Source organism: Colossoma macropomum, unplaced genomic scaffold (assembly GCF_904425465.1).
Source record: "Colossoma macropomum unplaced genomic scaffold, Colossoma_macropomum, whole genome shotgun sequence".
Classification (NCBI taxonomy): Eukaryota; Metazoa; Chordata; class Actinopteri; order Characiformes; family Serrasalmidae; genus Colossoma; species Colossoma macropomum.
The window spans coordinates 38,416,927-38,429,871 of NW_023494791.1; the positions used below are offsets into that span (position 1 = coordinate 38,416,927).

The 12,945-nt window shown below is 36.8% G+C and overlaps 1 protein-coding gene across 1 annotated transcript in view; it reads right to left on the bottom strand.

Moving 5' to 3' along the window:
- Positions 1 to 12,945, bottom strand: part of tmem176 (transmembrane protein 176) — a 17,499-nt gene continuing 4,554 nt past the window's right edge. The window contains exons 2-7 of the mRNA XM_036575033.1: positions 8,724 to 8,862; positions 3,990 to 4,100; positions 3,797 to 3,853; positions 2,264 to 2,410; positions 988 to 1,104; positions 1 to 236 (exon numbers count right to left, since the gene is read on the bottom strand). Coding sequence (XP_036430926.1) covers positions 225 to 236; positions 988 to 1,104; positions 2,264 to 2,410; positions 3,797 to 3,853; positions 3,990 to 4,100; positions 8,724 to 8,849 — 570 coding nt within the window. The 5' untranslated portion in view covers positions 8,850 to 8,862 and the 3' untranslated portion in view covers positions 1 to 224. The remainder of the gene's footprint in view (positions 237 to 987; positions 1,105 to 2,263; positions 2,411 to 3,796; positions 3,854 to 3,989; positions 4,101 to 8,723; positions 8,863 to 12,945) is intronic.

Consider the following 12,945-nt stretch of genomic DNA (forward strand, 5'->3'; position numbering starts at 1 on the left):
TCTCTTTACAGCTGAAATTTAACTCTTTAACAATACTGTTTAATGTAACTGTACTGCAGTTTCAAATGTTGAATGCATGTTTTTTATAAAATGCTGAAATAATCAAAAATATATGTCAAAACATACCATAAAGTAACATATTTAAGAATAAGTATAATAAACTTGAAATGTAGATGTGTGGCATCTGTTGGTTGAAGTCCAGTTTTTTGATGAACAGGAGATCTTCAATTCACCAGCTTTAAAAGAGAAAGAAAAGGGTTGTGAGTTCTGACCTCCAACATATGGATTAGACAGCATCATATGTGTATAAAAAGAGACTAAATAATGCATTGCTTTATAAAGCAAGTTTCTATCTATACCTATTTTCATTTGTTCAAATACATTACAAAGCCCAATACTTTGGGCTTTATTCTTCAGCTGTTCCAAATTAGGCATGCACAGCTGTAGCCAACACTCTGCGGTTGTAATATTCGATAAAGAACAGCTGGAAAGAATCAAGGCAGCCGTGCTCTCTCTCACACTCGGGGATCGAATGGAGTCTGAGCACTTTTGTAAACAAAACCAATCATTACTAAACGTTTGTTTTTCACTCCCAGCGCTGACAACATTTAACCCATTAAGACTACATTCTGGGTTTTCCAGTTTTAGACGTCTGTTAAGAGACAGAAGACAAAGGCCCGTCATTTGAGAATTCATTGAAGGAAGCGAAAAAAGTACTGAACATTGCAGATGTTTTGGGAAATGGAGAACGCATTTGGATTCTGGAATTTGCCCATCGCTGGAGTCAGATTAGGTTACAGATTGACCAACACCAGACTGTATGAGCACTGCATGAACCTTTGAACAAACTGAACATCTGAGAGTTGCGGCAATATTGGGTTTCAAGCAGAACTTTGTTTTTAACCCTTTATTAACTACAATGGAGAAATGCATTCATAACAGAAAGGAGTGGAGAGAAGCTGTGAATTTTTGATGTACTGCTCTTACCCTGTAGCTTATAAACCGTTTCCTTTCATTGTAGAGTATGTATGAGAAAGCAGAGGAGATGACAGTCTGTACCACGTTGAGGCAGGTGAGAATTGACTTCATTTCTTTGCTGAACATCTGAGGACGATAAAAAGAGTAACTCTCAAAATATCAGTGTGTCCTTGCTGATTAGTGTACATTGTTTAAAAAGGTACCAACAATAGAAAACATTTTCATGACACATATCAGGGTTAGCATCAGTATTTAACCCTCAGGGGTCCACTAACTTACGTCAAATTTGATGTTTCAATATATGTTACTCTATCTTTGCGATAATACAGTGCAGAAATTTGGTTCAAACATTTCCTGAATCTGTAGAGTCGCCCTTTCCATTCCATCGTATCTCCAGATCGTTTGTGACTCACATCCGGAGTTATGAGGCTATGAAGAGGGGCTGAGATACACGTCATTTACCTCTCACCATGTATAATTGGTGGATTCTGTCTACATTTTGTGGGCATTTTGTGACAAACTGACCAATAGACCCTCAGGAAATCACATCGGAAACCCTTCATTCTTCATTCAGTTGCCATAGGACACACATGAAATGGCACGCAAAGAATTTGAGACTTATTGTTTTGGAAAACAGTGGTGGAGCATTTTAATATGAAGCATATCGATGCTGTCCAAAGAAAAACAAGTATCTCCAAAATACTAACTTTACAGGAAAAGGCAAAACACTGTTACCTTTTAATGTAAGTTAATGTAAAGAAATTTTATTCCAAGTGATTTAGAGCATTTCTATTGGTTCATTTATAATAAAATTTTCACACAACCTGAAGGAGAGCTGGTGTATTGATATCATGTAGAAAAATAAACATTGACAAAAATGGAGATACATGGTTTTCTTTGGACAGTGACGATAAGGGTTTCATGTTATATGCAAGTGACTTTAAACGTGAATTTAAGAAGATATGCAAAAAATGTCCTTAGACCCCAGAGGGTTAAAGAAAACTGACAAACTGTATGTTTCCTTATAAAATTATTAGGACTGTTTAATTAGATTTTGTACAGCACAGTTTGTGAAATCTTCAAAAAGTTGATTGTATTCATAGGTTTAGTAAAGTATTGTAAACTGTGGCAGTATTGTTTTTTTTCTGCTTCAACTTATCAAATCTTAGATGTTGTGAATCATGAAAATGTCTTGAATTGTCATGATATTTTCACCATATTGCACAGGCTTAAATATGTAAAGGTAACCGAACTGAAAGGTTATATTCATTGCTCTTAAACATACATTAGCATAATGCAGTTCGTCGCATAAGTGGTCCATGTTGGAATGGCATTCTGTTTCTGAGTTCTTAAAAATGTCAACAACGTAGAAGATAAGTGCGATGACTGAGATGAAAGCAGCCAGCACTGTGACTGCCAAGCACGTAAGAACCTAGAGACAGAAGACAGACAGACAAAAGCTTACAATCGCTAACTCACTTTCTCCATTTCACTTGTCAACATGCTGACAACAGTGTTAAAATTTGACTGTTGTGGAAACAGTGAGTGGAAATGAACTGATGAAGTTTAACATCTGCTGCAAAGGAACAGAGCAAACATGATGACCAGCAAAGTAACGAGAAATCATACAGGTGTCCTTCCGCAACCTATTTACTTTCCCTTTTCTCCACTATTGTGTTGGACACCCATTGGGAAATGTCACATATTTTTTTCCATTTCTGCGTAATTAAATGGTTAAGATGTAAACAAAGTCATTCAGAGAGGTCTAATTTTTAAGTATATTATATTTTAAAATTCAGAATTTTAGAGAAACTTCCTGAGTCAGAATTGTTCACACTGGTCTTGATAGGAACCAGATGTCTGATGATTTTAATGCCTCTGAAAGCTCCCTCACAGAAAATGTGTGGTAATGAATGTGCTGCCTGATGTCTGAGACTTTGTTCAATGGTAATTCGGAGAGAAAAACCTGGGGGTCAGGACCCCCATGGCCCCCTCACAGAGCAGGTACTATTTGGGTAGTGGATCGTTCTCAGCACTGCAGTAACACTGATGTGGTGGTGGTGTGTTAGTGTGTGCTGTGCTGGTACGAGTGGATCAGACACAGCTGTGCTGCTGGAGTTTTTAAACACTGTGTCCACTCACTGTCCACTCTATTAGATGCACCTGCGTTGTTAGTCCACCCTGTAGATGTAAAGCCAGAGACGAGAGCTCATCTCTTGCTGTACAGTATGAGCTAATCATCCTCTAGTCCTTCATTAGTGGTCACAGGACGCTGCCCACAGGATGCTGTTGGCTGGATATTTTTGGTTAATTGACTATTCTCAGTCCAGCAGTGACACCGTGGTGTTTAAAAACTCCAGCAGCACTGCTGTGTCTGATCCACTCAGACCAGTGCAACACACACTAACACACCACCACCACGTCAGTGTGACTGCAGTGCTGAGAATGATCCACCACCCAAATAGTACCTGCTATGTGAGGGTCCATGGGGGTCCTGACCACTGAAGAACAGAGTAAAAGGCGGCTAACAAAGTATGCAGAGAAACAGATGGACTACAGTCTGTAATTGTAGAACTACAAAGTGCACTATATAGTAAGTGGAGCTGATAAAATGGACAATGAGTGTAGAAACAAGGAGGTGGTCATAATGTTATGCCTGTTTGGTGTGTATATATATATATATATATATATATATATATATATATATATATATGTATATATATATATATATATATATATATATATATATGTATAAATTAATCAGCTGAGCAATGCTTCTCTGGCTGTTTTACCTGAAATAATGATTATTTTAACTCACCAGTTTTATGCTGTTGCGTTTTTCCATTACTAAGGCAAAAGCACCTGCAATAACAAACTGGAAAGAGAGGATCGTGATAGTGCTTTTAAGTACCACTAAGTTCATTGCAACTGATATCAAGATTTCTCTGGGCCAGTATACTAGCTTTCAATTAAATAGCACAAGTGATCAGATTGAAATCAATGTGTCTTACCGATATGCCGCTCCACCATGGCACACCAAACCTGACAATTTCTGTGAACTCACCGGAGAGCAGTGGAATAGAATAAGTGATGACTAGATATCCCAGCATCACCTGAGAAACCTAAGAGACAGAGCACCAGTTTAACCTTCAACAATAAGCTAAAACATCAGTTTCATGCATCAAACCATGCAAAAATTGTAATCTGTGCTCCACATAGTTAATCTTTCTTCAGTTTTTCAAAATAATGTTTGCAAAATGTAGGTTGTATGTAGTTTTCCTACATTTCTATAAATTCTGAATTTTCACAGGTAATATTTAAAGCTACACCAAATTGTCCTAATTGCCTATGTTTTCTCACAAGAGAATAATACTATTTCCTTCAAACCTTTCTGTTTGGTTATGAGCTATTAATCCTTCAGTGTTCATTATTTTCTAAACATTATGTATTTGTATAAGAAGAATATAAACATACTAGATCACTAAAGAAATAAAAACACTTCTAAAATAATCTTTATAAGGTCACACAAAATCTGTATCCTTTTTTGAGAGGTAATGTTCTTGTGAAAAGCTACAATTCCACCATTTATATTATAGAAGGGCTCAGTGATTGGTGGTGTGGTAGGTTTCACTCTGACACTAGTCTCTCAGATATCCTTTAAACAGGTGTCATTTTAGCATCAGTTAGCTGGAACTGAGCCTGTGCTGTGGGGTGGCATGTTTGGCCTGCTTACTAAGTGCTAGCTTAGTCAAATGCTCCAGTACCAAATAAGGCTGTCACGGTTATGAAGTTCAGCTGACGATTAATTGTCATATAAATGACTGTGATTAGTGATTTAATTATTTTTTGCTCACTGTCTGAAACTATTAAAGTACAAGCCTAAAATGGCCAAATTAGCAGATCAGCCATCTTGTTTCCTTGCTATGTTTCCTTAGTAGCAAACACTAACACTTAGTAGCTAACACATACTTTCTTACAAGTGAAAATACAAGCAAAAAACACTCATCCTGCTAGCACACATGCCAAAAAAGAAACATTTCTTACACTGCCCTATAAATTTGTTAGAGCACCAAGTTAAAAGTTTTTGCTTTGCTGATTTCTTATATTTTACATTTATTTGCCTCAACCCAGCTCATCCAATTCACACTTTGCTTGCTGCGGCATAATGTGACTGTGGAACATGACTGCTTTCATCTCAAACAGTTGCGATCCTCTAAAATGATTGCGATAAGGTGATCATGTAATAACAGTGACGGTCCCAAACACCACATAACAGGTTCAATTTTGTCTTCCTGTCACTCCAACACCAGTCACTCAACTTGTGTTCACTCAGACATTGTATCATCTACACTTTTTTTCAACAGAGCATCAGTAAGACTTGAACCTGTACTGTGATGTGTGGCACTCTGTGACTAAGCTAACTTTAACTTTAACAAATCCTAAGAACCACAGAACAGGTTTAGTTTTGCCTTTCTGTCACTTGAACACCAGTTGCTCATAGTCATTCCCTCAGATCTGGATCATTATCATCTCCTGTCAGTGTTAGTTAGCCAGAATCAAAAATGTTCTTTGGTGAGCAGAGCTGTTATCATGATAGCTAAGCTAATGCTAACCAACTCCTCTCTCCTAGTTTGCAGCACTCCTTAACATTTAGCAATTCTTAGACAGATGGTTTGACATTTATTGAATGATGCCTTGAAAACCATGCAATATGTTCACTTATTTAGTAACCAAATAAAGGAAGGTATTAAAAAAAGGGGGATACCACCCAAACCTAGAACCCAATACATATTCTGTCCTATATAAATTTACTGACCATAAAGATGCAAACAAACCACAAAAACATAGAGTGGTAGAATGGTTCCTAAATCGTAATGGAGCCATTTTTCATTCCTGTAGCCAACAAATACCTCATACGTGGCTGTCAAAACCATACTCTTCACCAGCACTTAATGCTCTTAAATTTTGGCCTGTAACCTTAATGGAACTGAATAATGTTATGAACAAACTCAAGAACACTGCTGCTAGTATGAATGATTTCAAGCCAATGTTATTAAAAGAAATGTCTCCCATCATTATCAAAACTATTACTTCACCTTATCAACCAGTCCCTAATTACTGCTCAGATAGCAAACAATTCTGGGCCAATTCTGGCTTTCCTACACAAGTGTTGCTTGACTACTGGCCAGATGTTAGGCATGTGGACCAAATTCAGGGCCAGATCCTGGACAACTTCATACAGTTTTGCCTTGTGTCTATATTTGTGGACCAATGCTGGCATGAATGTTATTGACCAACAATGTTGTTGGGCCAGATTTGGGCCACATCCATTAGTTCTACTTACTTTACAGTGTGAGCCCAGATCTGGGCCGAGGACCTAGCCATATGCTGGGTCAGAATAAATGCAAGGATATAGCCCAATTAAATGGGTGGTGCATTTCCCTAAATGGGCAAAAGTTATCCCATTATATAAATCAGACGACCCCACAGCTTTCTCTAATATTATGAAAAACATGTTTACAACCAAATCATTTGTCATCTTGATAAATACAAACTATTATACCGCCACCAGTATGGTTTCCGGGAAAAACATTCTCCCTCCATGGCCCTGGTCGAGCTAACTGAGAAAATTTCTAGTGCACTTGATAATGAAAAACCCATAGGAGTCTAATAGCTAATAACAGTCATTGTATCTTGCTACAGAAGTTACCATATTAAGGCATTCAGAATTTGGAGTTAGAATGGTTAAAAAGCTATTTATCACATAGAAAACAGTGTGTTTCATGGCAGATCTCTTGTTCACATAGATGTGGAATTCCTCAAGGCTCAATATTGGAGCCCCTATTGTTTTTAATATATGTTAATGATCTTTATTTGGACGCAAAGAATGTATTCTTTATTTTGTTTGCTGATGACACCAATATTTTTCTGTCTGAGAAAGATGGTTATAAATTAATCTCATCTATTCCCATCTGGTATCAGGTATCATTCACTGGTTTAAAGCTAATAAATTATTCCTCAACATTAAAAAAAGTTCATATATACTTTGCAGCCCTAAAAACAAAAAAAGGCATTGACAGTGTTCCAACAGTGTGTTTGTCTAGTCACACATTAACTCGGGTCCACTGTACTAAATTTCTTGTCAGTACTCACTGATGACAAATTGTGCCAGCAAGAGTATTTTTTCTTAATTTCAAACAAATAGCAAAATAGCAAATTAGCAAAAAATATCGGTGTCGGCAGAAGAATCAAATTCATACTGCCACAAAAAATACTTCTTAACTTGTATTACACCTAGATTTATCTCTTATTGCAATATTACCAGGGCCAGCACTTTCAAAAGTAACATCAGTTGTCTACACATCTATCAGAAATTATTGTTAGAATGGTCACTCCAGCTCATTATTATGTAAAGTCTCATCCACTTTTCCAAAACACCACCTCATCTAATAAAGTCATATAAGCTTCAAAAAACAGGTTAAAATTCATCTACTTTTATTCTTATAAGCCCAAATGTAAAATACCGAACACATTCTGCAATTGTTGCAATTGGTTTAATGTGTTTTTATTTAATTTAGATTAATTATATATTTTTTTTTCTTTCTCTGAGAGAAAGTACTTTATACAAGCCCTTTCTGGGCTCACTTTCCCTGCAAATTCTTTTGTTTCAGAACAGTTTTGGTCACATTCTGCTTTCTCTATTGTACCTTATTGCTCAAACAATGAAAAAAAATTAAAACTCATACTGCTTCCTCAGAATAAACTTCCTCAAGCTAATTACACCCTCAAGCTATTTCCCATATCCTGTTACATGTCAATGACATTTTTAAGACCTAGGAGATGATATTCTCATACTTTGAGAAGATGCTTGCTGCAGCTGGAAAGTAAGAAAATAGTTTTCATGGCCAGTAAAACAGGACGCATGTTGGGTGCCTCAGCAAGAGTCACCATGCATAATATATCAGGTTTTATGCAGTGTTCCTACTTTTTTAGCAAACCTTGTAATTGTAAATGTAACGTATGAAGCAACACCATCAGTTCAAAATGATTTCACAAGTAAACATTTTTTTCTAAATAAAAAGTAACGTTATCATTATGTAAAATGTACAGATATACAATAACTCATTTACTATTTAATGTTTTGTACATGATTTATTTTACTGAGATGCACAATAGTAAAATACATTATGTACAAAACTTTAAATAATGAAGGAGTAAATTTTATGTCAACATAAAATCACTTTTTTTATTTAGAAACAAATGGAAGGAAATTAATTTTTACTTGTGAAACCAATTTAAACTTATGGTACAGCTTCATATGTTACATTTAGAATTACAAGATTTGCTAGAAATGTAGAAACACTGCGTAAAACCTGATATATAAAATTATTTTTGCAAGAATTATTTTAAAAACGGACAACTTTCAGGGATGAAATGCTGCAAAATCTGACATAAATATAATATTTCAGTTCAGTTCGGTTTAAGCAGTTATACTCAATACTGACAATGTGATAACCTTTAAATTCATAGGTTAAAAACTAAGCAGAGCACAGTTCTGAAATTTTGCATGCTTGCATGAATTAAAGTTTTGCTTAAACTTTTCATGAAAAGGTGATCAACTGACAGCCCCAAGGCAAGTTACTGTGGAACGACCCAGTGATTGTTAGAGGATTCTTTGGAAATGTGAATAAAAACCAAGACGAGGCTCAAATGGTATTTGATCTCCTCTTGACACAATCACTTACCCCCATTGCCTTGGGTTCCCCTTTCTGTATGCTCTCTCTCAAGATCTCCTGTTTGTCCGTTAACTTTTTCACAATGTGGTCTTCGCTTACGCTGATAGACAAGTCACTGGACACCGTCACTGCCATTCTCTTTCAATGCCTAGAGACATTCAACAGAGAGAGGGGCAGAATCATAGCCAGCTTTGTTAGGCAAGTTTCTAATTGAAAAAGCAGCATAATAGTGCAGCATAGTAGTGACTGGGAGAAAAATTGTCTTGTGTTAAAAAGTAGTAAAGATGAATGTATTTTCTGCCCAACAGTTTTTAAGGCTAAGAATGGAAAAAAAAAAAGATTCCCAAACAAAACTTGTCTGACAGGTCTGTTCATACATAGTTGCCATTCATTTAAAAGCTCAGGCTATCTTGTATGCTTGTACTTGAAGCACCATTCAGAATTAAATTACAATGTTGCTCTTCCCCAAAGGTATGTTGACATTCTAGTTTCTAACATCATGAGAAACTGCAAGGAAGCAGGAAAGTGGATTAAGTACATTTTACTTGAACTGGAACACTTCCAATATACAGTCCAGAGAAAGTGCGTTTGCAGATGCGAGTTCGTATAAACAGACAGGAAGAGGGAGGTGGCTTTTTTTTTTGGCACCTCTGCACTAAAGTTTGCTGCAGCTGAGACTGTTTTATAGCAGTAGGTCATCTTTCAGTGAAAGAGATCTTGTGCTGATCTATCTCCAGGCCATGGTGATTGCAGTGTTCTCATTTTATTGTAGCTATTTTGCCATTACTGCCATTTCCCTAGCTAAATTACAAAAGTAGGATTTGTGTCAGAATAGACATTTATGAATATGAATATTTATATTTATTATGTAAAACACTTACAACCCCATTTCTAAAAAAGTTGGGACAAAATGTTAATAAAAACAAAATGCAATGATGTGCAAATGATTTAAAGCCTATATTTATTTGAAAATGCTTCAAAGACAACATATCAAATGTTGAAACTGAAAAATTTTATTGTTTTTTGAAAAATATATGCCCATTTAGAATTTGATGGCAACAGCACATTCCAAAAATGGGGGCAACAAAAGGCTGGTGAAGTTGTGTAATGCTAAAAAAACACCTGGTGGTTGACAGGTCAGTAACATGATTGGGTATAAGAAAGCATCCCAGAGAGGCTGAGTCTTTCAGAAGTAAAGATGGGGAGGGTTCACCACTCTGTGAAAGACTAACAATTCTCAACATAAAATAGCACTTTTGCTTTTCATCATCTACGGTACATAAGAACATTAAAAGATTCCGAGAATCTGGAGAAATCTCTGTACGTAAGGGACAAGGCCAAAAAACAGTATTTGCTGGCCATGATCTTTGCCCTCAGACGGCACTGCATTAAAAACAGACATGATTCTGTACTGGAAATCACTGCATGGGCTCAGAAACACCTCTGAAAACCTGTGGAAAACAGTTAGTCGTTGCATCCACAAATCCAAGTTAAAACTCTAAAACGCAAAGAAAAAAACATATATAAACAGAATTCAGAAATGCCGCTGCCTTCTCTAGGCCCAAGCTTATTTAAATGGACTGGGGGAAAGTGGAAAAGTGTCCTGTGGTCCAACAAATCAACATTTGAAACTTTCGTTGGAAATCATGGAACTGTGCACAGTTCAAAAGCCAGTATTCATAATGGTATAGGGGTGCATTAGTGCACATGGCATGGGTGACGTGCACATCTGTGAAGGCCCCATTAATGTCCAGATGACGTCTTTTTCAGGGAACGCCTTATTTATTTCAGCCAGACAATGCCAAACCACATTCTGCATGTATTACAACAGCATTGCTCCGTTTTAAACTGGCCTGCAGTCCAGACCTGTCACCCACTGATAACATTTGGCACATTATGAAATGAAAAATATGACAAAGGAGACCCCGAACTGTTGAGCAGCTGAAATCCTATATCAAACAAGAAAGGGAAAACATTTCACTTTTAAAACTACAGCAACTGGTCTCCTCAGTTCCCAAACACTGAGAACAGAGTGTTGTTAAATGAAGAGGTGATGAAACACAGTGGTAAACATGCCGCCATCCCCCAACTTTTTTGGAACTTGTTGTTGGCATCAAATTCAAAATGGGCATAAAACAATAAAATTTCTCAGTTTCAACATTTGATATGTTGTCTTCGTAGCATTTTGTTACATTCTGCATATTGTTGCATTCTGTTTTTATTTACGTTCTGCACAGTGTCCCAACTTTTTTGGAAATGGGGTTGTATATTGGTGACTAACATTCTATTTAATTTCTACTGACTGCTAGGGGTGATGTGAATCACTGTGGATGCTGAATACCAACAAAGCCACAAAAAATGCATCACTGAATACTCTGCGTGAGAATGATGCTATACAACCAGAAGAACTTGTTGGGACAAATAAATCATCTGATGGATGAATGTCAGCACTCAAGACCACATAATGCCCCCAAGCCTGGAGTGAATGTCAAGTATCATGCTCATCCTTAAAGAAAGCCATTCAACGCGGTACTACAACCACGTGATATGCATGGTATGTGTCTGCAAAAACAGAAGTATATCTCATTTACTAACCAATAACTAACCAATGCTAACCAATACTAACCATACTTCAAATACAAGTTTTAATGTAAAGAGTTTTTTTCAAATCAGTGACTTTATCTTGCTCTGAAAGGCCTACTGCTTGCATAACACCCAACTTTCTCCAACATGCACCAACAGATGTTGGGAACTAGCTGTGTGCTATGATGTTGTAGAAGTGTTGAAGAGAGGGTGTGGGGATGACTTGGGCATGGGCTAGATGTGAAGCATGCATGATAATGGACTATATCTTCTTCCTACACCAGGCGATGATTTTTTTGAGGTTTGAGGCCCTGTGCTGTCATGTTACCAAACCACACTATAAAGCAGCTGGAGACTAAAGACTAAAGCAATCAACACATTTACATGCACTTGGGTAATCAGATAATGGGAAAACACCAGGTCTACATGAGTCAGACAAACAGATTTCTGCTTTGCAACCAACCAATAAACTCACAGAAGAAGAGGTGCCATAAAAACTCAAACTTCATGCTGTGGCTTTTTTTGAACATTGAGCTCATGGCATGTAATCACACAAAATGTGCATTTTTCTGTGGTTATTGGATTATTATGTGCATGTAAACACACTCACTGATGCAGGAGTAAAGGTTTACCAAGATTACTAGGCTAATCCCAAAGCTCGAGTCTCCTCAGAAAGTGCAGTCTCTTTTGAGAATGCCTCTGGTGTTGAGGGACCGTAAGAGAATGACTTCTGAAGGTACAGACAATTTCCATAGGAGAACCATCGATGTTTTTTGGATCACCTCTGTTCTTCCTGAAGTCAACAATCAGTTCCTGAGACACAAGACAGATCATGTGCCTCACTCCTGCTGGCACTCTCGTCATTGTTGTTTATGAGACACATCATAGTGCTGTCAACTGCAAACTTAATGATGCAATTATTTCTGTGCTTGGCTACACAGTCATGCATGCAAAGTTTGCATAGCAGGAGCTGAGGCTGCAGCACTGTGGAGACCCAGTGTTCAGAATCAAAGTAGATTAGACTCTGTTGCAGGGATTAGAAACAGTACAAGCATGAAAATGAAAACTACTCACAAAGCATAATCAAAAACAGAAAAACGTCTGGTGAAAACTTAGTGAAAAGTTAAGCTATTTTAAAATGTGTTTAAATAGTTTATAATGTTGTTATTTTTTTCAGTTAACTTTCATTAAATCAAGGAAATTAACATTTTTCAAACATTTTCTAAATTGTACTTTCACTTCTGCTCCAGCACTCTACACCCCCTTCTCTGGTTGATAATTGGGTAGTGTGTACAGCATATAATGGGCATAACAGAACCATGTCTCTTTATATTTATACATTTTTATCTTTGTATGCCATTTAAGCCCAGTAGCTGCCCTTTATAGTCTGTGACCATGATGAATGGACCAATAGGAACTGTGCAAATTACTTATAATTAAATCTTTTTATATTAACTTAAATTGAAAGTTAGCAACATTTAGAAAGTTTCCATTTTGGAGATACATGGATTTGTTAGGACACTGATGATATATTAGGCCTATTAAAATAACAATAAGACTAAGTCAGTCACTGTTGAATTGTTTTCAATCAGGTTTACTGCGAAATAAAACAAAAGTTTTACTCTAGAAGTTGAAAGTGACATTGTCC